Genomic DNA, 26,945 nt, shown 5'->3' with positions numbered 1-26,945 from the left:
CAATAGAGTTACACACAATAATAACCAACAATCAGATGATTTTCATAGCAACGCTAGTCCTCCAGGTGCAGGGTGGTTGGATTAGTCCAATCAGAAAATATAGCCACAGTGGGGGCCCATCCCAAACATCTCAGTCCTTGGTCCAATAACAAAGTTGAAAATTACGTCACTAAGAAAAGCTTGCGAAGAAAGATGCACAATATTGATTGGAGGTTGAGGCATTCGTGGATTATTTCATACTTAAAAAGGAAATTCTTATATTTAACCAATGTCTTTTATCCATAGTGCTGTTATTTCAAGCCGACTGTTACCGGACAAAAAGAATACTGAATGCCATCACAATGCAACATATGGCCACATACTGGCTTTTTCGTTCACCTGCAAAAGAAAAAAAATTAAATAATGTATTGGATATCAAATATAGAATTAAAATGATTGTGTGATACAAATGAATTACTTCTATTAAATATTGAATTAAACTAAAAGGATAAATCTTTACATAATAAAGCCGCAATTAACAAACATACCCACATCCACATCACCGGACTCTTTTTCTTACAGTACGGCATTGAATGATTAATTACATCCTACGTTTGAATGCAGTGTTATTAAGAATACAGGTGGTCAGTGTGTTGATATGTACCACCTGCACAAACCTCCAAACTCTTAACTTCTTAATACTTAGATTTCAAATGCAGGAATGAAGTGTAAGACATAGGAATGGTGAACAGAGGGGAAGGCAGAAGTAGCATTCAGGTGAGAGAAGCTAAGGATTTCAGAGAGATTTAAGCAAGCTCATTTACAACTGTATTTTACTAGGAGCTGGTCTTGACAAGTGAGAACAAAAGCAATGAGCACACTTAGAGTGAGATCGGATGCATGCAGTACATTGGTCATGAAAAGAGAACAGAGAAGGATGACAATCAGAAGAATGACAAAGTTATCAAATCTGGAAACGAATGAAACAGATTTATGGCTACAGAGGCAATAAGGCAGAGTTTACATTAGTCTGAATGAGGAACACGATGAAACAATATCAACTTCAGCCCAAGAATCCTGCATTTTGGATTGAGTAGCCATTATAAAGCAGACAAAAAAACTTGTCATTTTTTCTTTGCAGGTAGAAGTGGTACTGAGGATTTAAATTTTGCATGAGATATCTGAGTAGTACAGGGATAATCGAGCATTGAAGAAAAATGAAAGCCTAGAACAATCTTGCAGATGTGGCCACTGAGAATCAATTACGTAGATATAATAGTTTAGCAAAAACCAACATATTTGAAGCTGCCCATGAATTATCCTCCTTCCCTATCACTATTTTTAAATAGTGGAGTACAATATTGGCATTTCATTGTTATCAAGTATGAAAGAAGAAATCAGGCACAGGGTTTTTTTTAGATAACAAAATAATCGACTGAAATCACAACCTAGTTTCTTCATGAAATTAGCTCTATGATTTGTGTTATATTTGTTTAAGAAATATTCTTAATGATCTTCCATGTCCGAATATTCATCTTTGACTAAAATCTATCATACTTGGTTTTACGATTGTTACTATCCTTGTGCTGGTGATTTCACTATACGTCCCACTGAATTTCAGGACACTTTCCATTATTTCAGCTTTCTATTTTGCCACTTTTCTCCCCATTTTCTTGTTAAATTTGAGACAAAAGAATGAGAAGAACTTCATTTTATGTTGAATTCATACATTACAGCTTTACCTTTCTATCCTTGGATTTTTTTCCACTGATTAAAAACTTCATAAAGGATCCAAATGTATTTTGCCATTTTGTAATTCAGACGGATCTTTGTAAAAAGTTAATTCTTCTGTTACCTATACAAATGTTGTCTAATCTATTCAGTGTCTAGAATGTCAAAATCAGTGTTTCTGATTTCCAGAATCGGCAGTATTTTGCCGACAATGATTTTCTAAATGGAGTGTTTTAGTAATCAATACTTTCAGGAAAATATTCAAAGATGCTAAACATTTAGTTAAAAATAAAAAGCCAATTTATTGCCGTGGGATTTTCTCAACAACTTTTGAAAAAAATTGGATACATTATTTTAAGAATTTTCCATATACACAATTTTGACAAACTACTATTAATTTTACGTAATAAAAGGCCAACAAAATAGCTCTTCAGACCAACTTTTATATGGGTCAACAATTAACACTGTAAGGAGTTTGTACGTTCTCCCCGTGACCTGCGTGGGTTTTCTCCGAGATCTTCGGTTTCCTCCCACACTCCAAAGACGTACAGGTATGTAGGTTAATTGGCTGGGTAAAATGTAAAAAATTGTCCCTAGTGGGTGTAGGATAGTGTTAATGTACGGGGATCGCTGGGCGGCATGGATTTGGTGGGCCGAAAAGGCCTGTTTCCGGCTGTATATATATGATATGATATGATATGATATGATATGATATGATTACAGATATAACTATAGTAATTCTTAGGGAATTTAATTTGCCGTTAAAATGGCTGATATACTTCATTTATTGCATTCCAGAACTCTGTGCACTTCCTAATAAACTCAATATGCATTTGGGTCTGATCTATTGAAGTCTAGAAATATGAAAAAAAAGTTGAATGAAATATTATAAGGTCGCCATGACTGGACTGCTGTTTCGCAGAAAACTGAAATTGTCCACTTATTTCCATTTCCGTTTATGAATACAAAAGAAAATAATGCTTTTAGATCCTTGTGCAAAGAGAACCGCAGACTGTCTGGATTTTCTGTTTAAGATCCCTTTTGTTTCAGAAATATTTAAGATTGCATAGTTAAGTTTTATATTAATAAGCACAAAGGATATTTTGTGAGAGTTGGAGGTTTTAAAAAATAAATGGTAGTTGAGAGCTCATTTTTCTGCAGAAATAAAGGGTCCAGTATGATCAACCTTTAGCAGTTAATATTTCAAGGGCACAGCTGTCCGAACAACCACTCATTTAAACAAGTTCTTGACAAAAAGCATCTGCATATTAAGAGAATTAAAAGAAATTAATTTGTAAGCCTAAAGTCAGATCTTAGTGTTCGCAGTATAATACCAATAGTTAAATATTCTTTATAAGAGCACTGGTAGATATGGCAAAAACAACAGTTCTTTTGAAAAACCACAGCAGTCGTCACTAAGGGATGTAACCTTGCTTTTGTTTGCACCGAATGACAGTGATCTTCTTAAAAGCAGGTGGGAACCTCAGACTGGAGTAGGGAGAGGTTAAAGAAGTTTGCGAACGGCAAGTTCTGGAGCAGATGTCTTCATAGACCATAAACAGAAAAAGATACAGCACAAGAACAGGTTCTTGGGCACATAATATCGGCGTCGAACATTAAAGTACAATTGAGGAATGTTGTCAGAGGTCATAGTTTATAGTGCCTTTAGGCCATTCAATACCTTTAGGCCATTTCTTAATATCATGTGGGGTGAATCGAATGAGCTAAAGATTAGCATCTATCGTGCTGGTGATCACCGGAGAAGGCAGAGGTGGATCATCCATTGCCTGAAGATTTTCACAAACGTTTCAGCGTTCTCTTGCACTGATGTGCTGGGCTCCCCAATCATATCTAATGGATTATCTTCTTTCAGGGAGTCGTTTATTTGTCCATCACCATTCTGGATTGAGTGTGACTGGGCAGCAAAACTTCGGTCCATTGGTTGTGGAATCATTTAGCTCTGTTTATTGCAAGTTGTTCGTATTGTTTGGCAAACAAAGAACCTTAATTAATGAGGTGATTGATCTTCAGCTGAACATATTTTCCTCAGCAGGTGCTAAACTTGTTGAAACCCCCAGATCAATTTACAGGCATAAGTTTCACTTTTACATCCTATGTCATGATTTACTTTGCCTTTTCATCTTAAATCAACAAAACTGAGCAATGATAAACTCACACAGGTCTACATTTTACAATGTCAAGAGTGAAGAGAGAATCAAAAGTGTTTTTTTATCATATGTCCCAAAAAATAGAATATTGAAACTCTTACATGCAGTAGCATAACAACGATGTAAACATAGTACTCTGTAAACACCAAAAGTTCAGAAGACAAGAGAAACAATAATAGTACGAACACAAAACAGAGTCTAAACCCTGCTCAAATGGGTCCATATCCAAACTGTAAGTTCCCTTTAAGACAGCAGCCCCAATTTTAAGTATTCATCTCTACATTTCAAATCAATAGCCATAGCTTGGACTGAGGCCAGAACAGAAAGTAACTGATTGTTGTGTTCCTGTAAACTTTTTATACTCAAAGAATGACATTAACACCTGATATGAATTTATCTTGTTTCTCCAGTGCTAAGGTAGACCAAGGATTTGAGGATGCAGTAACACTGCAATAGTTGCTTTCAAAGTGTAAATAACTTTCTATTGATAACATTGGTTCTATAATCAACACCCCACTAACACTCAAGTCTAAGGTCAAGAAAAACGACAGAGGGCTAGGGGCTGTTACAACTTTGGCAGCATGGGAAGGCAGGTGGCAAGAAGGAAAAGGAATGCGTAGATGTCAGAATAAAGATGGAAGTGAGGTCGCATCCAGCGGGTAATGAATCTTTGAAATTCGCAATCTAAAACAGAGAAGACGCGATGTACTGAGTGTGTGCAGAATAGAGATCACCAATTTAATTTTATTTAAAGGAATGGAATGATGCAAAGTTAGTGCAAGAAACGGTGCAGTATTAAAAGATCAGCAATGATCGTGATAAATGCCAGTGCACGAACGAGGGGGTCAAATGATCGACTCCTGCTTCTATTTCTTCTTCTGTAAAAATATTTGAATTTGCTCAAAGTGATGAAACGAGAGGAAAAAAAACCAAGTCTCATCTTGAGAATTCAGATAAAAATCTAGTCAGGAACAGAGTTTTGCTGTGATGATGGTAGAATTTTACATGCAAAAACGTGGGGAATTTTGGGGATTCAAGCACTTTTTAGCTGTGATCCTTCATAATAAATCTTAATTATTGCCTCAAGGATTTCAGCATCAGAAAACGCCAAAAATAAAACAAGCTTCCAACAACCAGAAAACACACCATTCATAGATTTTATTTCTTACCTATTCTGGCACACTTCCAAAATATCCCCAGAAGTCTGGAAAACAAATATTTTTTCTTTATCCAATTGATATTACATTCGGAAAAAAAAAATCAAACAGAGGAAATTTAAATGATTAAATTCAGTACTCTTCATTGCATTTAGCTTCTGTAACTAGCAAGCAATGTGCAAATTAAATTTTCGTGAAGAACTCCTGTATGACTTGAGGTAGAATGGCACTGAAGTCAGTAAACTGAAAGATCATTGTGGAAGACAAATAAGAATTTACTCCTTTGAATCATTATGAATTATCAAACATCTAAAATTAGACAGACAAATACATAGATGCTGGAGCATTAACAAAAGTCTCATTTAATTACAGCACCATTATAACACAGCTGGTGGATTTATTTACGAATGGAAAGATGCGTCATGAATAGTCAAGTTAAAATTTCAGACTCATTAAGACAGCGTGTCTACATAATCAACAATTGTACTTGTGTGCAAAGGAAATGGAATAGACACGTAATGTGCCAAATTAAAAGCATACAATTATCAAACCATGCTGCTTAACTCTTCAATTTACCCCAAATCAGACTGGTAAAGCAGTCGATTTACTAAAAAAAACGACTGTGATGCAGAAGATCTAGAAATTGCTAACTTATAAAGTATATTTACTGCTCAAATAACACCTTCATATTCCATTCAGAGCAACAGGCACAAGAGATCTACTTTTCCCAAGCTTTTTTTTCGTAAGTGGACATGATTTTAATACAATCAAGATTTCTGATGGCCAATTTTCATTTTAGACATCCACACACTTTGAAACTGCATGCTACAATAAACATGAATTTAATATACTTAAGTGAATAAAACTAATTATTGGAAAAATAAATGGTGTACAGCTCAAGCATTTAAATATTGAGTTAAAATTTCCCAGCTGCCTCTCTGGCTCAATGATCTAGAAAATTGGATCTTAGTAATGCAACTACGCTGCTACCCTACCTATGGCGGAATTTCAATTCTTAGGTTAAAACCTCCCCACACTTCATTTCAAACTTTCAATAACACTACTTCGCCATGTTTTTCAAAAAGAGAGAGGGAAAGCAAGGGCTATTTGAAATTAAAATTGTGAATTGTAAATGAAGTTCAAGTTGTGAAAAGACAACCAGTTAACTTTTCGGGTCCATGACCCATCATCTGTACTGAGACTTGTGACAGTTAGCCCCTCACTTTCTTTTCAGGAAAATGGACATATCAGCATTGGCACAGACATTCTCAAAGGCAACAGAAATCACGTTAATTTAGTTTAATGTCATGTAATTTAGTTTAGCTCTGATTTTCAGATTAGCATCTGTATTTTCAAATCCCTCTATGACATGCCTCTTCCATTTTTCTAATCACCTCCAGCCCCACCATCCTTTAAGAAATTCTCCTTCAACCAGTTGTATTCTCTTGAGCTTTCCCAAAACTTTAAATCGCTCCAGCATTGGTTTTAAAATTCTAAAGGCCAAAAGATCTGGATTCCTCTCCAAATCTGTCTCCTCCTTTTTGCAATAACTATACTGTTTTGATGAAACTTTGACTCTTCCGGCCTAACATCTCCCAGTAGATTAAGCGTTAAATACCATTTCATATTACACCGTGAGTGATTTACTCCATGAAAAAGGCTCTGTATAAATAGAACCTGTTACTGTGGCACTGGCAACATTACGATAGCAACAATAAAAATAATTCTATCATCCTTAATCATAAACACAGTCACTTGCAAGAAATAGGATCAGGACGAGCCCATTTGGCACTGCAAGTATACTCTACCACGGTTGATCTTCTACCTCAGTAATATTTTCCTGGCCGTTGCTATATCCTATGGATTTTAACCAGCATTATTCATTGGGATTATTCATTTCATGAAGCAAAAACAAACAGCCTTCCAACTACCGATGTTCATGATAGCTTTCTAAGGAATTTATAATCTTTTCACATGTGTACAAGTTTTCTTTGAAATTGTTTATATTTTTATTTGTAAATCAAAATGAGTAGCAATAGTTTAGTTTAGTTTAGAGATACAGTGTGGAAACAGGCCCTTCGACCCACCAAGTCCGCGCCGACCTGCGATCCCCGCACACTAAAGCTATCCTACACACAGTAGGGACAATTTACAATTTTACCAAAGCCAATTAACCTACAAACCTGTGCATCTTTGGAGTGTGGTAGGAAACCAGAGCACCCAGAGAAATCCCACACAGGTCACGGGGAGAAAGTACAAACTCCGTACCGATAGCACCCGTGGTCATGATCGAACCCGGGTCTCTGGCACTAAGGCAGCAACTCCACCGCTGGGCCACCGTGCTTCCCCAATTCAATTATTAAACTCAATAGTTTAATATAGAATCAGAGTCTGCATAGAAGCAGCAAAGATTTATTTTAAAAAGGTGCCCAAAGGAAGAAAGGAAGTTAGAGAAGGGCTGGTAAAAGCCAAAAAGAATAAATTTGACAATCTAGGATTGTAAAATTGGCAAATTAACAAAATGCTTGTTAAAAGTCATATTTTATTAAGCATGGTGAGGAGTTTAAAAAAACCCCACACACATCGAACCTCAGACTCAGAAAATACAATTCTTTTTCCATATTTACTACCCAGTGATGTCATCAAACACTCTCAGGATTAGGTGCCTAAGGTCCAAACATAGGCACAAACAGAACTTCTGTCTTGCCCCAAGAACATAACTCACCTTCGATGTCAGAACACTCCCAGCTGTGCCACTACGCTTTTTTCCACTTTCCACGTCAGTGTTCTTACACCCTTTCTCAGCTAGTCTGCACCAGATTACAGTTTTGTGCTATGAAATCATGTCTACAAGGAACTAAGTTACAACTGTCTAAACTTAATTTAGTATCTTCACAGCTGCAGGAAAGGGGAGTATTACTCCATCGGTCTGGGCTGAATTTAAAGTTTATTCTCAGGAGGTAATATGCAAGGGCGTAGTTAAAATTACACTCACTGGTTTGACAATAACCACATGTATACCTTAAAACGTTAGCTTTGTACCAGTTGCGGTATTACTGATGGAGAGCCAAACTGGTAAAAAGCCAAATTAGTCGCAGACTACCTCCTGGTAGTTCTACATTCAATGTAAAATGTCAAACAGATCCTCATTTCACATTAGCAATTGTGCTCATCCTTCACCCTGCGTCATTACAATGATGTGTGTGCAGACTTTTATTGCAAATAGGCTGATCCCTTCTACCATTATCTTCCTCAATCCATTTCAATTGTGCCTTCTTAATGTTTTTACCAGAGTATTTGTGAATGCTCACTGTGAGATTCACTAAACTACTACAACATGCTGGAGCAGCTGCTCCTGTGAAGCTTGTGTAAAATGTTACTTATTTCCACAATCTGATGCTGTATTAATTCACTTACAAAGAAGAGTACATTGATAAAAATTGAAAGGGCCTGTTTAAGTACATGAAAATATTTCTCCCAGATTGGTCAAAAATTCATACGTTCATAAGTGATAGGAGCAGAATTAGGCCATTAGCCCATCAAATCTACTCCGCCATTCAATCATGGCTAATCTATCTCTCCCTCCTAACCCCATTCTCCTGCCTTCTCGTTATAACCCCTGATAAAATAGATTGTGTCCTCACAATCTACAGGAGAAGACTATAGAAAACAGAAAAATAGGTGCAGGAGTAGGCCATTCGGCCCTTCGAACTAGCATCACCATTCAATATGATCATGGCTGATCATCCATCTATCTACAGCATTGATACACTGTCATGGCACTGCGGGTTTTTCTGTTAAACATTTTCCCCTCAGGCAAGCACAGACTTTATTTCAACATAACTTCAACATCCTGTTAAAGCACAAATTCAGATATAGGAATGGCCAAAGAAAGCTGGTTGCTCGAGACTACAATTGGGAAAGTCTAAAAAAGTTAGAGATTTTGACAGAAACTGCTTTTAATTCTGTTGAACGAACAGCATGCCCTGAACTCCAATGCAAAACAATAAATTACAAATTCAACCGTCCATATTTTCACATCAGTTGAATCATCAAGTCAATCCATCATATTGTCAGTGAGGAGGATTATCTCTGGATACTCCCAATAAAATGTCTTGAGTGATAATGCACCAAATGATCTGCGTAATCCTGCAGCACAAAAGTCCATAACTAGGCAATTCCCACGAGATACACTCGCACAGCCTTGTGTACAGCTGACTGCCAGCCACAGTAGACCTGTGTGGCCCTGTTGGCCGAAACACAGTGGGCACAATCAAACGAACGTGAAAAAATTGGCTGCTGGGAGAATGCAGGGATATTTTAGTGCATCAACTTGAAGATAAAATGTTAATATTCTTGATTAACAGGGTCTATGCGTTTTTTAGGAGTCTGCAAATGTTAAAGACATTCAATTTAAACGACAGGTTTAACAGTTGATGATGGAGGCTGTTGATTCATGGGCTGTAGAAATTATTCCATAGACTCAGTCATTCAGCTCTGAAACAGACCCTTCTCCCTAACAAATTAACTACCATTTACACTAATTTTAATTTATTTTCTCCAGATTCTACCACTCACCTGCACATTATGGGCAATTTACAGTGACTAATTAACCACCCAGCCTGCATGATTTTGGGGTTAGGGAGGAAATCCACAGATCCACAGGGATATCATGCAGATTCTACACAGTTCTTTCAGTGCAGTGAACAACAAATCTGTGTGCAGTTCTTGACCACAACGATGTCATCCCACAAGGACACAAAGTGCTGGAGAAACTCAATGGCTCAGGAAGCATCTCTGGACCTTCTACCGCTGCACCATAGACAATAGACAATAGGTGCAGGAGGAGGCCATTCGGCCCTTCGAGCCAGCACCGCTATTCAATGTGATCATGGCTGATCATTCTCAATCAGTACCCCGTTCCTGCCTTCTCCCCATACCCCCTGACTCCGCTATCCTTAAGAGCTCTATCTCGCTCTCTCTTGAATGCATTCAGAGAATTGGCCTCCACTGCTTTCTGAGGGAGAGAATTCCACAGATTCACAACTCTCTGACTGAAAAAGTTTTTCCTCATCTCAGTTCTAAATGGCTTACTCCTTATTCTTAAACTGTGGCCCCTTGTTCTGGACTCCCCCAACATTGGGAACATGTTTCCTGCCTCTAACGTGTCCAACCCCTTAATAATCCTATACGTTTCGATAAGATCTCCTCTCATCCTTCTAAATTCCAGTGTATACAAGCCTAGTCGCTCCAGTCTTTCAACATATGACAGTCCCGCCATTCCGGGACTTAACCTAGTAAACCTACGCTGCACGCCCTCAATAGCAAGAATATCCTTCCTCAAATTTGGAGACCAAAACTGCACACAGTACTCCTGGTGCGGTCTCACTAGGGCCCTGTACAACTGCAGAAGGACCTCTTTGCTCCTATACTCAATTCCTCTTGTTATGAAGGCCAACATTCCATTGGCTTTCTTCACTGCCTGCTGTACCTGCATGCTTCCTTTCAGTGACTGATGCACTAGGACACCCAGATCTCGTTGTACGTCCCCTTTTCCTAACTTGACACCATTCAGATAATACTCTGCCTTCCTATTCGTACCACCAAAGTGGATAACCTCACACTTATCCACATTAAACTGCATCTGCCATGCATCTGCCCACTCACACAACTTGTCCAAGTCACCCTGCAACCTCATAGCATCTTCCTCACAGTTCACACTACCACCCAGCTTTGTATCATCTGCAAATTTGCTAATAGTACTTTTAATCCCTTCATCCAAGTCATTATGTATCTTGTAAATAGCTGCAGTCCCAGCACCGAGCCTTGCGGTACCCCACTAGTTACTGCCTGCCATTCTGAAAGGGACCCATTGATCCCCACTCTTTGCTTTCTGTCTGTCAACCAATTTTCTATCCATGTCAGTACCCTACTTCCAATACCATGTGCTCTAATTTTGCCCACTAATCGCCTATGTGGAACCTTGTCAAAGGCTTTCTGAAAGTCAAGGTACACCACATCCACCGGCTTTCCCCCGTCAATTTTGGTGGATACCACTTTGGTGAATAGAGAGCATCCTAACACATGGCATCTCATGGTATCTCAGCTGCACGGAGGCAGAGAGGAAAGCTCTTTGGCGGGTAGTCCATAGAGTTCAGAGGACTATCTGAACACAGCTATCAGCCTTGGAGGGCATCTACAACACACGATGCCTCAGAAAAGCCACCAGCATCCACAAAGACTCTTCACACCCCTGCAACAGTATGTTCGAACTTCTACCATCGGGCAGACGATACAAGGCCTTCTACGCCTGCACCTCCAGACTAAGGAACAGCTCCATCCCCAGGGCCATAGCTGCTATGAACCGATCCTGCTGAGCCGGAGGGTCACATCGCACAGTGATCCGGCACAGATCTACTTGCACTTTATTCTGTTTTAAAACTGTTCTAATTTGTTTCATTGGGTTGTTTAAATTTAAATTAATAGTGACTAGCTAATTAATTTATTGCATCGTTTGGGAGGCGCATTCCCAATCTCGCTGTACCCCTGTACAATGACAATAAAGATATATTGTATTGTATTGTATTGTATTGTATTGTATTGTGGAGAATATGGATAGATGATGTTTCGGGTCGAGACCCTTCTTCAGACGACTCAACCGCCCACCCAAATGCAAAAAACCCTTGTTTCTACACTGATGCCCTCCCACTTAGCCTCCCAAACATCACTTGGACACCAAACAATACTACAGAGTGAAGACAAAATGGCAATGTTGGGGCAGTGAAACATCTTCCCTGAGAAACAGTCGGTACGATATTAAAGTGGCACATAAAAACAAATGTGCAGGAGTAGGCCATTCTGCCCTTTGAGCTAGCCACTGCCATTCAATATGATCATGGCTGATCATCCAAAATTAGTACCCCATTCCTGCTTTCTCCCCATATCCCTTGATTCCGTTAGCCCGAAGAACTATATCCAACTCTCTCTTGAAAACATCCAGTGAATTGGCCTCCACTGCCTTCTGTGGCAGAGAATTCCACACATTCGCAACTCTATGGGTGAAAAAGGTTTTTCTCATCTCAGTCCTAAATGGCCTACCCCTTATCCCTAAACTGGGACCCCTGGTTCTGGATTCCCCCAACATCGGGAAATTTTTTCCTGCATCTAGCCTGTCCAATCCCTTAATAGTTTTATGTTTCTATAAGATCCCCTCTCATCCTTCTAAATTCCAGCGAATATAAGCCCAGTCGATCCATTCTTTCATCATATGTCAATCCCGCCATCCTGGGAATGAACCTGGTACATTAATTATTGCTATGAGGAAAAAAAAGATGATAATTTGATTAAGGTAGCTGAAGTGTGTTTTTGAAGGTGGCTAAAGTATGTTTTTGACGTAAAACGCAATTCAAAATCTCTACCAATACCTCGGTTCAGCCACTGCCCAAAAAGCAGCCAAAATGCAATTCTCAAATATCATGCATTAATTTCAGCAGAAGCCACATCTACATGCGAGTGACATCCAAATGCATTTTGTTATGCTAAAGTAACCAGAATTAGACACATTTTCACTTAAGCATGTTAATTTAAAATTGCAGCACACGATGCGTAAAGTGGCTTGAATTAAAGTTGTATGTGCTGTGTAAATAAGTAGCAGAATTAACAGAAAAGTATCAAAGCAAAATACGGCAGATCCTTGAAATCAGAAATGAAAACAACATTTAAAAAGCCTGCTGAATATTTCCACAGGAGTATTAACAGGGTTAATTTGGGAATAAAATTGTTGTCAGCGACAAACCTTTGACAGTTAACTTCCCAAAAGAATCAATTGGTACCATCAAGCTATGAAGTTCAATTAACTCCTATTATACTTGACTATTCTGGCTATTCCAAAAACAACCGTCAAAAATGTTATTCTGTTAAATAACTGATGACACAATGCACTTACCCAGTTTTGTTCTTGTCCAGAACACTGGGAGTTAAGGCCCTGATGTAAGCACAGGTACAAATTAGGAGAAGAATCACCGTCAGCAGACTCTGAAAGTTGAAAATTGCCGACTGTGGAAATATAAAAGGATAACAATTGTAACAAATTCGAGCTGGAGTACAAATAACCTTAAAAAAAAATAATGCAACCGAATTAAACGGAATAGCAAAAAGAGGAACATTTATTTATCTTGGACAAAATTCAAGATTCAACTGCATCCTGCTGTGGTTTACAGGATCAAGTGTATGGAAAGAATCACATTACATACCCCCCCCCCCCCCCCCCATCAAGTTGTATTGGAAGTCCATAAACAGTGGTGTACCATAGGGATAGGTGCTGGGCTGTTTCTGAGTGCTAATTAGGTGACATGATTAACAAGTCTGTGAATGACAGACTTGGTGATATGGCGGCCAGTGAAGGTAGTTGTCTAAGGTTACAACAAGATCTAGATCAACTGGGAATGCCAGCAAAGGATTTGTAGACGGAATTTAATTTGAGCAATGCAAAGTGATTCACTTTGGGTAGTAAAACTATGGCAGGACATCTACAGTGAATGACAGAGTTATGAGGCATGTTGCAGAACAGAGAGTCTGAGGGGTACAAGTACATAGATTCTTGAAATTGGTGACACAGGTGGACAAGGCGGTGAAGATGGTATGATTGCCATCATCAGTCAGGTCATTTACACAAGTTGGGATGTTATTACAGCTGCATAAGATATCTGTCAACATATGCCAAATACAAACATCCTACTTCATTTGCAGATGGAAATTTTATTGCCTTATGCTTGAAAACTGATGGAACTTTTGGATGTGCATAAAACACATGGAGGTTGTTCGGAGAATAAGAACCTGAGGGGCAACTTTTTCAAGTAGAGAGTGGTGGGTGTATGGAACGAGCTGCCAGAGGAGGCAGTTGTAGCAGGTACTATTGCAAGATGGGAACGTGGATAGGACAGGTTTAGAAGGATATGGGCCAAATGTGGGCAGGCAAGTGAGACTAATGTAGGCGGGACATATTGGTCGGTGTGGGCAAGTTGGGCTGAAGGGCCTGTTCCCATGCTATATGACTCAATGACTCTATTAGTTTAGTATGGTACCTGGCTAGCTACACAAGGATCAGATCTCCATCAATAAGTTATCAAATGGAGGATTTGTTCGAAGCAATGCGTTCAGTTTGTTTGAAAATGTTTTGGAAGACAAAGAATATTTCCAGAGAACACATCAGGAACCAAAGGACATAGTTTTAAGGTGGGGGTGGGAGAGAGAGATTTAATAGGAACCCAAGGGACAACTTTTTTTAAAAATACACAAAGGGTTAAAGGGTGGTAGGTATATGGAAAAGTTGCTAAATGGGATAGTTGAGGCAGGTACTATCAGACATTTAAAATATATTCTGGGATTATGTCATAGATAGTGAAGATGCTTATCAAGAACTGCAGCAAGATCTTGAACTGCAGGGCAAATGGACTGAGGAATTGCTAATGGAATTTAATTCAGACAAGTGTGAGGTGTTGCATTTGGGGAAGTCAAACCAGAGCAGGAATTTCCCTTGAATGGTAGGGTGGTGCATGTAGCAGGGCAGTGAGACACATAATTCCCTGAAAGAGTGGTGTCACAGATAGATAGTGTGGTGACCATGGCTATTGGCACACAAGCCTTCATCAGTTCGGGAATTGAGTATAGAAGTTGGGACACATGTTACACTTGTACATGATGCTGGCGAGACCACACTTGTTGAATGACTTTGGTCATAGGAAAGATGCTATTAAGTTTTAGTTTTAGATATATTATTACTATAGAAATGTATAAAATTACAAAGGGAATAGATAGGGTGAATGCACATTATTTTTCCCCAGGCTAAGGGAATCAAGAACCAGAGGGCACAGATTTAAGACGAGAAGTAAATATTGTAATAGAAACCCAAAGGCAACATTTTCCACATAAAGGGCAGCTGGTACATGGAATGAGCTGCCAGAGGAAGGAGCCAATGCAGGTACAATAACAAAATTTAAAATACATTTAGACATGTACATGGACAGTTAAAGTTTAGAGGAGAAATGGGCCAAATATCAGCAAATGAGACTAGCTTCGATTGGGGCATCTTGGTCAGCGTGGATGAGTTATGCTAAAGGGCCTGTTCCGATGGTGTACGACTCTATGACACTCACTGTGCTCAGTCCAACTCAAAATTTCCCCAAACTGGAAGGTTACAAAACAGCCTATTCTATTATGGAAATTTTTATGCCTTTTGTTTTTGCTCTGTTTATTGACGTTGCCCAGTTACAGCGTTGCTACAACTTCAAGTAAATGGTGAAGAGCACTTCAACCACAGCCAACAGTTCCCAAAACATCTCCATCTTTAGCAATGGCACTGCTCAGTAGAAAAAAGTGCAAAGCAATTACAAATGCCTCAATCCAGAGGATTATGTGGACGACTGTTACCTCACTCAGTCTTTCCCAAAGTTAGACATCAAACTTCTGACAATTTATTCTCTCCCAGAAGTATTGAGTAAGGGAACAGCACGTTGTATAAAATGGAAGGGAACCAGTTAAAACCACAGGCTGACAATATTTACCAGTAGGATGTGCAGTAATCATAGGCAAGTAAATCACAATATTAACATTAGGCATCAGCAGTATTAGATTAAACAGCTTAACTTTTGGAAAGAGAGAAAAAGGAAGAGACACTGGTAACTGAAGGATGGTTGAAAACCTGGGAGGGGTGATAGGTAAAGGTAAGAAGCAGAAGAACACATTTGCTTGAATCTATGTGTCAACATTAGCAGTTATTTAGAGAGGGTATGTCAACTGCTGATTTTTATCTTCTCCTTGATGGAAGACCTGAGCCCCAGACATCCTTTCCAATGGAGATGAGGAGGAATTTCTTTAGCCAGAGATTAGTAAATCTGTGGAATTCAATGCCACAGACGGCTGTGGAAGCCATGTTATTGGGTATTTTTAAAGCGGAGATTGATGGGATCTTGATTAGTAAGGGCGTCAAAGGTACAGAGAGAAGGCAGGTGAATGCGGTTGAGAAGGAAAAAAAGATTTCGCCGATCAGGTTTACTCCACCATGATTGAATGGAGGAGTAGACTCGATGGGCCTCAATGGCCTAATTCTGTTCCTATGTCTTTTAGACAATACACATGATGATGTGTCCAAATAATTGCAGTCTGTCTGACAAGGCCTGCTGGAGCTCCCAGTTGATGACTATTTTCACTCTCCTTTCTTTACTGACCTTGCCAGATGATGCCACACACAAAAAAATGGGAGATCAGCACATCGTGTTCTGCTTGAGTGGTTTACAACCTAACAGCATGACCACTGAATTCTACAACTTCATTCAATATTTCCCCAACTTCTCCCTCTTTTTCCCATGTTTCCCTCACCATCTCAGTGATCCTGTTCTTTCTTGCACTCATCTCCCATCCCCATGTCTCAGTTCCCTTTTATTCCCCCCCCCCCCCCCCACCACTCATCCCTCCCCTGTCCCCTTCGACCAAGATCCTTACTTCCGGCTTTACATTTCAATCCCCCATTATTTCTTTTTTTCTGACACGTTTGTCTCGTTTTCACCTCTAGCCATTGTTGCTCATCCTAGGTGCATGAAATTCAGGAAGTGTTAACTAACTGGATACAGAATAGGCTTCATGGTAGAAAGCAAAAGGTGGTTGTGGAAGGTTGTTTTTTTTGGACTGGAGACCTGGTGACTACTGTGTGCATCAGTTGTCAATTTGTTATCCAAATGAACAATTTGGATGAGAATGCTCAAGGCATAATTAGCTATATTACCCCATAAAAGGTGGTATCAGAGACAGTAAAGATGATGAACAAGAATTACAGCAGGATCTTGATCAGTTGGCCAAGGAATGGCAAATGGGGGATTCATTCAAATAATTGTGAGGTTTTGCATTTTGAGAAGCCAAACTAGAGTGGGACACTCACAGTGAATGCTAAGAGATCTAAGAGTGGGGTACATAGTTAATTGTAAGTGGCATCAAGCATAGATCGGGTGGTGAAGGTAGCTTTTAGCACATTGGCCATCAATCAAGAAATTGAGCACAGAAGTTGGGATGTTATGTTACAGTTGTACAAGTAGTAGGAGTATTGTAGAAATAAAGAACAGCAGATGCTGGTCAATATACAAATGGATACAAAGTGCTGGAGTAACTCAGCAGATCAGGCAGCATCTCTGGAGAATGGGGATAGGTGTCGTTTCTGGTCGAGACCCTTCTGCCTGACCTGCTCAGTTATTCTAGCACTTTGTGTCTGTAAGAGTATCGTGCTCAGTTTTGGTCACCTGGCTATAGGAAAGATGCAATCAGGCTGGAAAGGGTACAGAGAAGCTTTACGAGGGTGTTGCCTAAATTTGAGGGCCTTAGCTAGAGGGAGAGGTTGGGCAGGCTAAGATTTTATTCCTTGGGATGCAGAGATCTTACAGAGGTGCACAAGATCAGGAGGGGAATAGATAGCATGCATGTGCAGTCTATTTCCCAGGGTAGGGGAAATCAAAATGGGCAAAGTGGGTGGTTGATATATGGAACTGCTGCCCAAGGAAGCAGTTGAGGCAGGTGCAGTTACAACATTTTAAAAAACATTTGAACAAGTTGCTGAATAGAAAGGGTTTGGATGGTTATGGGCCAAATAGGACTAACGCCAGAAGGTACATTGTTTGGCACGAATGAGTTAGGTTGAAGGGCCTGTTTCCATGCTGTATAACTAATCACATCAGATCTCAGATTAAGCTATGAAACAGAGGTAATTTCTTTTTAAGCAGTGACTGATATTTGGGAAAATTATAATTACTCCGTAACTTGGAGGACAAAGAATCTTGCGAGAGATTACATAGGACAACAGTATTTGTCAAACCACCTCAAAATATGCCAGTAATTTAAACATCAAATACAGAGTGATGGTCTGAAATAAAGCAGTGCCTCATCCTCCTGAAAATACAAGATATATTCCAAGATGCATTCTATGATTTGAATCGTGCTTAATTTAACTCAAAATCTCCTCAAGTTGAAAGTTTTATCCTTCAAAGGAAATATTTGTAATTGTTTAATTAGTGTTTCTTGGTTTTACATGTTGTGACTACTCCAAGTAAATTGTGAAGGGCAATTCAACAATTAACAGTTCCAAAAACATCCTGAACTTAAACACAGACACAACCCAGCACAAAATTGCGGTAACCATTCAGAAATGGCAAGTTGACGATTCCAAATAGGATTTAAATAAAATTTAATAAAACAAAATAACATTTAATTAGGATGCATAGAACTACTGACAAATTATTTTCTCATGATATTAAGAAATTGGCCATGGAGGGAAAGCAAACACAGCAAAGGACAATAGCTCCACAGAACATTCTGACTGAAGTGTTGAACAAGTATTACTGCCTCATTTTTTGCCAAGCTGCACCTTTACATCTTCAGCATTTACAACCCCATTACAATGTGGAAATTTGCTCATTTTTGTTGAATCATAAGACATTAGTATAGAAGGCTTTCGACCCACTGTGTAGACGCCAGCCAACAAAAGGCTATTGAGAACTTTCAAAAACCTTCAGTGTATGTCAGAAGAGACAAATTGGGGAATAAACACAGCACTTATTAAATGTTAAGAAATTCACTTAGAACATAGAATGGTACAACACTGGAGCAGCCCTTCAACCCACAATGTCTGTGCCGAACATGATGCCAAGACCAACTGCCTGTCCGCACACAACCCATATCCGTCTCACCATCCTATGCGTAAGAAAACGCCCTGCATATCTCATAAACATATTTAATGTTCAATCCCTGTTCCAGCATCATATATATTTTCTGTAAGAGTGATCAAAACTGTAAACAGGACTCACATGGTGACATAACCAATGTCATAGAGCCACAGTGATACAGCGTGGAAACAAGCTCTTCGGCCCAACTTGCCCACACCGGCCAACTCTGGTCGCACCTATCCGCGTTTGGTCCATATCCCTTCAAATTATCCTATCTATGTACCTGTCTAACTGTTTCTTAAATGTTGAGATAGTCCCTGCCTCAACAATCTTCTCCAGCAGCTTGTTCCATACACTCACCACCCTTTGTGTGAAAAAGTTATCCCTCAGATTCGTATTAAATAGTTTCCCCTTCACCTTAAACCTATGCCCTCTGGTCTTCGATTCACCTACTCTGGGCAAGAGACACTGTGCATCTACCCGATCTATTAATCTCATGGTTTTATACACCTCTATAAGATCACCCCTCATCTTCTTGCAGTCCAAAGAATAGAGTACCAGAGTATTCAACCTTTCCCTGTAGCTCAGACCCTCTAGTCTGGCAACATCCTCGTAAATTTTCTCTGTACCCTTTCCAGCTTGACAATATATTTCCTATAACATGGTGCTGAACACAATGTGGCCTCACCAACGTCTCATACAACTGCAACATGATCTCTCAACTTCTATATTCAATACTGTGACTGATGAAGGCCAATGTGCCAAAAGCCTTTTTGACCACCCTATCTACCTGCAACTTCCCTTTCAAAGTTTTCACAAAGACGACCCCATATATCCTGGTATCATAATTATGCTAAATGGGACTAGCTGAACAGATCTGGACAGCTCAAAACTCAATACCCAGAATATGCAGTGACCACCCGCAACAGAAATGTCCAGCACAACAATCTGTAACTATGGCCCAGCACATCCCGCACTCCACCATACTAAGTAAGCAGGGATTCAACTCTGTTTCATTGAATGAGAAAAGGCAGGCCTCAACAATACCAAACAGCAGAAATTATGCTTGCAACACACAGGGTCAGCATTCTCTTAACTAACTAGAGACGGTTGAGTAGGGAAAGTTTAACGGAGATATATACACAGAGAGTGGTGGGGACCTGGAACACATTGTTAACACTGTTAAAACTTTTGTACTTAATATAATTGTAAACATAGCACAAAAAGTAAGGAAATTTGTGTTTGGTAGATTATTTCTTTGTTGTAACAATGCTTCTTGGCAATAAATCTTATACTGTTGGAAAGCCTGTTTATTTCCCTTTTAAATGGTGCCACATTTGTAAGGAACATGCATTTGTGGGATGAGCAGCAGAGCTGAGTATATGGGTTGCGCCCATGAAAAATTTGCCAAATCTTCTCTGCCAATGCCAAACAGCTTATTCTGCTGTTGCTATTGACTCTTGTTTTGAGCTTCTGGTACCCCCAGGTGCTGACAATCAGGTGCCTGATCCCTCTGGATCTCCCTCACTGGAAAAACAAGGCTTGTCATCATTGGAGGCAATCTCAATGCAGAGAGATATCGAGATGAAATTCTGCAACCAGTGGCAATCCCATATCTCCACAGTCTGGGACCGAACTCTATCCTCCAAGATGACAATGCTCGCCCCCACAGAGCAGGGTTTCTCAGAGACTACCTCCAGAATTTGGGAGTGGAGAGGATGGAATGGCCTGCCAGCAGTCCTGACCTCAACCCTATTGAACACTTGTGGGATCAGCTTGGGCGTGCTGTTCGTGCCAGAGTGACCAACACAACCACATTGGCTGACTTGCGACAAATGCTGGTTGAAGAATGGGATGCCATCCCACAACAGTGTGTGACCAGGCTGGTGACCAGCATGAGGAGGAGGTGCCAGGCTGTTGTGGCTGTGTATGGTTCTTCCACACGCTACTGAGGCTCCTGTTTATTAAATGAATAAATTGTTAAATTGCCAATATGTCTTGTTTCTTCAGACTTCAATCATCCAATCCACCAAACAACACCGAACAAGAGTCAGTGGCAGAATAAGCTGTTTGGCATTGGCAGAGATTTGGCAGATTTTTCATGGGCGCAACCCACATACTCAGCTCTGCTGCTCATCCCACAAATGCATGTTCCTTACAAATGTGGCACCATTTAAAAGGGAAATAAACAGGCTTTCCAACGGTATAAGATTTATAGCCAAGAAGCATTGTTACAACAAAGAAATAATCTACCAAACACAAATTTCCTTACTTTTTGTGCTATGTTTATTTATTTGTTTTTGCATTTATTGCATATATGTTTTTACGCACCGTCAGGAGTGGCTATTTTTAAAATTTCGTTGTACTTGTTGCAATGACAATAAATGAATATTATTATTATTATTATTATTATTGCCAGGGGTAGTGGTGGCAGATATGATAATTTTGTTTGAGGTTTTTAGATAGATGCATGGAAGTGCAAGGAATAGAGGGATATGGATCATGTACAGGCAGATGAGATCAGTTTAACTTGGTATCAAGTGCGGCACAAAGCATTGTGTGCCGAAGACTGGGCAGAGACAATGTCATAAAGCATGGAAACAAGCCCTTTGGTCTAACTCATCCATGCCAACCAAGTTGCTGTACTGAGTTAATTCCACTCGTCTCCTGGCCAATCTTTCTACAAACCTTTCCTGTCTATCAAATGCCAATATTGAATCTATTTCCACCACTTCCTCTGGGAGTTCATTCATGTCTGCACCACCCTGTTCGAAAAGGCTGCCCCTCAGGTCTCTTAAATCTTTTTCCTCTAACCGTATGTCAATATGTTCCAGTTTATGACTCGCCTATCCTGAGGAAGAGACTGCAGCTATTCACGTGCTCCATGCCCCTCATGATTTTATAAATCTGTCAGTTCACCCCTCGGCCTCCCACGCTCCAGGGAAAAGAAAAGCAAGCTTACAGCTCAAAAGCTCCAGATCAGTAGTATTGTCGCAAATGTTTTTTGCAGCCTTTCAAGTGTATTGACATCCTTCCTATAGGCAAGTGACTAGAACTGTATACAGTACTCAAATGCGAGTTGGTGATTCTTATCAATGTCAGACTAGAGGGCGAGAGAGTCTTTAAGTGTGTGTTAGGGGGGGGTAGGGGGGGGGGGGAGTTTAAAGAAGTTTGTAGATTAATTAGCTTTGATAAGGAATAAAATGTCCCCGGTGTGTGTAGGTTAGTTTACCGGTGGATCACTGGACGGCGTGGATTCGGTGGGCCGAAGGGCATGTTTCTACGCTGTATCTCTAAAGTCTAAAGGAGACGGTGGGTCAAGATTTTTTGGAGGTGGCATTTAAGAGGCTTTTCTCTAGGCAGTTGAATATGTAGGAAATGGAGGGATGGGCATAATGTGCAGGCAGAAGGGATTAGTTTAATTTAGCCTTGTGTTCGGCACAGACAACGTGAGCCAAAGAGCCTGCTTCTGTGTTGAACTAGGTCTCTCAAAACATGAATTCATGATGTGGATTTATGAAAGATATATCATGCTTGACAAACTATTGGATTTTCTAGGAGACATACGTGCAGTTAACATTCTTATTCCTTGTTTCAAACGGCTTTCAATGAGATGTTACACAAGAAACTATTTTAAATGATTATTCACAGCATTGAAGGTAATATATTGGCATGAATTAAGAGTGGCTGACAAGCAGAAAACAGATCATTTTGATTTGGGAGGCTGTGACCAGAGGGGTGTCCTGAAACTGCAGCCGAGGCCCTAGCTGTTCACATCCAGACCAACGATTTGAAGAGAGTTCAATCATAACATAGTCTATTGTCTCAATCATAACATAGTCAAAATTTCTGATCATACAACGATCAGTGGCAGTCTGGATTAGAAGGAGGAAGCAGACGAACCTCAAGGAGATATTGACAAGCTAAGTCAATGAACGGGGACACAGCAAATGAAAGACGTGGGAAGAATAGAAATGTGGAATTTATAAAAAGAGCAAGACTGGCGTTTAAAAAAAGTAAGTGTTGATGTCGGATAGGATTTGGGTGTCCATGAACAGAAGTCAATGAAGGTCAAGAGGCAGCAATGATTTGAAAGGTAAAAGGAGACAACACTATACAAGTATATGAATCAATGTTGAGCCTACATTTGGAATAGTGTACAGAATCAAGGGCAGCACAATGGTGCAGTGGTAGAGTTGCTGCCTTACAGCTCCAGTGACCCGGGTTTATTTCTGACTAAGGTGATGTTTGTACAGAGTTTGTACGTTTTCCCAGTGACAGCGTGCGTTTTCTCCAGGTGCTCCGGTTTCCTCCCACATCCCACGTGCAGGTTTGTAGGTTAATCAGCTTCTGTAAATTGCTCCTAGTGTGTAGGATGCGAAACCGGCATAACATAGAACTAGTGCACGGGTGATCGTTGGTCAGCGCGGTCTCAGTGGGCCGAAGGGCCTGTTTCCATGCTGTATCTCTAAACTAAAAAGTGTTTGGTTTCCATGCCCACAGAAGGAAATACTTGAATGAGGTTGTGGAGGAAGTGTTCAGCAGATTATTTGGGGGGCTGATGAGGAAAGATGAAAGATGTCCTTTTGAACCAAGCTTATTGAAACACAATTCCTAGAGGATAGACACAAAATGCTGGAGTAACACAGCGGGTCAGGCAGCATCTCTGGAGAGAAGGAATGGGTGACGTTTCTGATCGAGAGTAGAGTTAATGTTCAGAACCAGAGATCGGATGTCTTAAAAATCGATGAATATTCAGGACTGGTACGAGTGGAAATTTCTCCATCTGGGTAGAAGGCAAGAGAATGGGGTTAGGAGGGAGAGATAGATCAGCCATGATTGAATGGCGGAGTAGACTTGATGTGCCGAATGGCCAAATTCTGCTCCGATCACTTATGATCTTATGGTAGAGCACTGGTATTGCAGAACAGAGAGATCTGGGAGTACAAGTGCACGACTCCCTTAAAGTGGCGAGTCAGGCAAAGGCGGCTTTTGGCATACTTGTCTTTTTTGGGGCGGGTATAGAGTACAAAAGTCGGGACATCATGATGTAGCTGTACAAATATTAGTGAGACCACACCTAGAGTACTGTGTGCAGTTCTGGTTGCCCAGCTATAGGAAGGATATCACTAAGTTCAAAAGAGAGCAGAGCAGATTCATCAAAATGCTATCTGGGCTTGCAGGCTTGAATTATAGGGAGAGGCTCATTAAGTTGGGACTTCGTTCTTTGGAGCATAAGAGGCTGAGGGATGGCCTTAATGAAGTGGATAAGATCAAGAGAGGCATGGATTTTAGTTTTAGTTTAGTGTCACGTGTACCGAGTTCATCTGCAATAAACTGCTAGATGAAGCCACAGATGTGGATACAATGACAACTTTTAAAAGATATTTAGACAGATATATGGAGAGGAAAGGTTTGTAAAGCTATGGGCTAAATGCAGGCAAATGAGACTAGCCCAGTATGCCAACTTGGTCAACATGGGCAAGGTGTGTCAAAGGGGCTGTTTCCATGTTGTATAGCTTCATGACTCCTGGAGACCACCATGTATTGTAAGTAGGTGGAAGCGAGTGGGTGAGCGAGTCAGTGAGGTAGGTTGAGTTTGTGCAAGTGGTGCCAAGGTTAATGACAGCCATAATGGTATTGAACACAGGATTGAGTATTTGGAGACGAATGGCTGGCCCATCCTTTTTTTTTGTCCCTTTGTTTTTATGAATCAGTTCTAAGCAGCCATATAACAACTAGTGATGCATAATTAAACAATAAATCATAATCACAATGTCAATGAGGCGAGGCCACAGCATGGGAATGCTAAAGTTGACACAGAAAACGACAGCTATGATTGTTAGAGATCAATCATCCCAACCCCAGAATTACAGTAGAAGCAGCTCAGGCCCGAGTCCTCAAACCAACCACCTTCAGCTACTTAGTCAATGGCACATCTTCTATCAAAAGACCAGATGCCAAGATGTCTGCAATATTCAACTGCATTCGTCTTGAAACAAAATAGTCCAAAACTGCATGTAGTCAAACAACATTCAAGCTGATAAGCGGCAAATAACATTTTTCCCACAGAAGTGTTATGAAATTATAATTTGCAACAAGAAAGCCAATTCACCTAAACTTAACATTCAACTGCATTACTATTGCCAAGACACAACCAACCTTCTAAAGGTCTAGTGGGTAGGTTGTTACCATTGATTAGAAACTCAACTAGACCTGCAACATAAATATTGCAATTATAGCAAAGGTTGATGAGCGATATATATCCTCAAACCCCAAAGCTTCTCCGACATCTGCAACTTAAGTCAGAAATATAGCACTCCAAGCAGCAGACGATTAATGTCTGAATTACCACCTTTTCATTCATTCTACCACCACAGTAAAACGGCTACAATCTGACCAATAATATTGGCTACCCTGACAGTAACTCACAAACTCAACTTTGGCCTCAAGGAGGGCAAGGTCTTCATGCACTTGGGAGCAACATGCCCTGCACGTGTCTTTTCTAAGTCATATGCCATCATGATCTGGAAACTGAAACACTATCCCCCACCATTGTTCCTGGCTTCAAATCTAGGAATATCTGCAAATACCATGTGCAAGTCTCTTGACCAGCAGAACAGTGGCAGTTCCAGAAAACCACAATATCAAGGGCATTTTGGAAAAAGGCAATAAAAGGCCCTTCCTGCGGCACCAACATCCCCAACAAATGAACAAAATAAGTAGGAAGGAACTGCAGATGGTGGTTTACACCGAAGAGGCACAGAATGCTGGAGTAACGCAGCAGGTCAGGCTGCATCTCTGGAGAAAAGGAATCGGTGATGTTTTGGATCGAGACCCTTCTTCAGACTGAGAGTCAGGGGAGATGGTAACTAGAGATATGAAGAAGTACAAAGAAAAAATGAATGCAGGGTATGCCAAAGGACAAATCAAAGCCCTCAACAATGATCAAGAAAAGGTGGAGCCCACAATGGTCCATTGTTGGCTGTGGAGGTGGTGATAATGAGTGTAACTGACAAGTGAAACAGTTAAACTAAGCAGGATGATAGTGAAACTAGTAGGACAACCAGGGTGGGGGAGGGACGGAGAGAGAGGGAATGCAAGGGTTACGCAGTTAGAGAAATTAATATTCGTTCCATGTAAGCTGGCCAGTGAAATATGAGGGGTTGTTTCTCCAATATGTATCTGGCTTCACTCTGACAGTGGTGGAGGCCCAAGACAGAAGGTCAGTACGGGAAAGTGAAGGGGAGTTAAAGTGTTCGGCAATCAGGGAATCACATAGGCCAAGGCAGACTAAACTAAGATTAGGTAGGTTCAGGCAGACTTCCTACACTTGGTGTTTAAGATGGTTTTTGAGAAGCTTTTAGTGAAGCAAATGGACATGCAGGGAAAGGTGTAGGAAGGAATTGTAGCCACAAAATGCTGGAGTAACTCAACAGGATAGGCAGCATCTCTGGAGAAGGAATGGGTGACATTTCAGGTCGAGACCCTTCTTCAATGGAGGGATAGTTTAGTTAAATTTATCAGACAAATGGTGTTTACAATGGTAATTATCCTAAGCACGGTCATAATTTTATCTCTATGATCACTATTTTGATGGGGTTTTTTTTACCCATCAACTATTTGAACCTATGTTGTATAACACTATATCTCCTGACTTGTCAAGAGTCTTCTTCAGTACGTTTATTAAACCTATCCATAGAAACCAGAGAATAAGAAAGTTAATACTTAAAAAATGAGGAACCTGGAATTGTGGTATTTTTCGCTTTTTTTTAAATGGATTTCGAGAAACTAGTGTTGTTTGGCATCTAACTAAGTTTCATAATTTGTTGGCACTTCCACGTCTGGCATCCAGCAATGATCAGCCCGGAGTTGTATTTACCTGGAGAGAGTAAAGACTGTGCAGAATTAAGCATCCTTCCTTCACCCAACAACCTGCATCCTCAACCACTGACCACGTCACCTTCCAGCTCCACAGCAATCATTTAAAATAAATACCAAGCCAGCGGGCTCGCAGTGGAAAACAGCAGAATGCCAGTCGTACGCAGTATTAGGGGCTAACAGGCCTTCCTCGGAAGCAAATGATAAAACCTCACTCACCATCGTGCACCCTTCATAGCCACATCACATTTCCGCCCAGGCTGGAAGTGACGCTGCGCTCTTCTTGCTCTCTCCCTCCCACAGAGCCGTCACTACGGCACGAAGTG

The 26,945-nt window shown here is 40.3% G+C and overlaps 1 protein-coding gene across 1 annotated transcript; it reads right to left on the bottom strand.

Moving 5' to 3' along the window:
• Window positions 1-26,930, bottom strand: tmem167a (transmembrane protein 167A). Its single transcript, XM_078397046.1, has 4 exons — window positions 26,839-26,930; window positions 12,981-13,090; window positions 5,048-5,082; window positions 1-378 (listed from the first exon to the last, which is right to left on the bottom strand). Exons 1-4 carry the CDS (start codon window positions 26,839-26,841, stop codon window positions 308-310), a joined length of 219 nt encoding a protein of 72 aa, XP_078253172.1. The 5' UTR covers window positions 26,842-26,930; the 3' UTR covers window positions 1-307.
• Window positions 26,931-26,945: the final 15 nt, after the last annotated feature.

Source organism: Rhinoraja longicauda, chromosome 3, assembly GCF_053455715.1.
Source record: "Rhinoraja longicauda isolate Sanriku21f chromosome 3, sRhiLon1.1, whole genome shotgun sequence".
Lineage (NCBI taxonomy): Eukaryota > Metazoa > Chordata > Chondrichthyes > Rajiformes > Arhynchobatidae > Rhinoraja > Rhinoraja longicauda.
This window is presented reverse-complemented; position numbering and strand designations above follow the sequence as displayed.

Coding starts and splice junctions, on each gene's coding strand:
- tmem167a (XM_078397046.1), bottom strand. Junction 5,083..12,980: donor CTGGACAAGAACAAAACTGG/GTAAGTGCATTG, acceptor TTTGTTTTCCAG/ACTTCTGGGGATATTTTGGA. Junction 379..5,047: donor TTGGAAGTGTGCCAGAATAG/GTAAGAAATAAA, acceptor TTTCTTTTGCAG/GTGAACGAAAAAGCCAGTAT.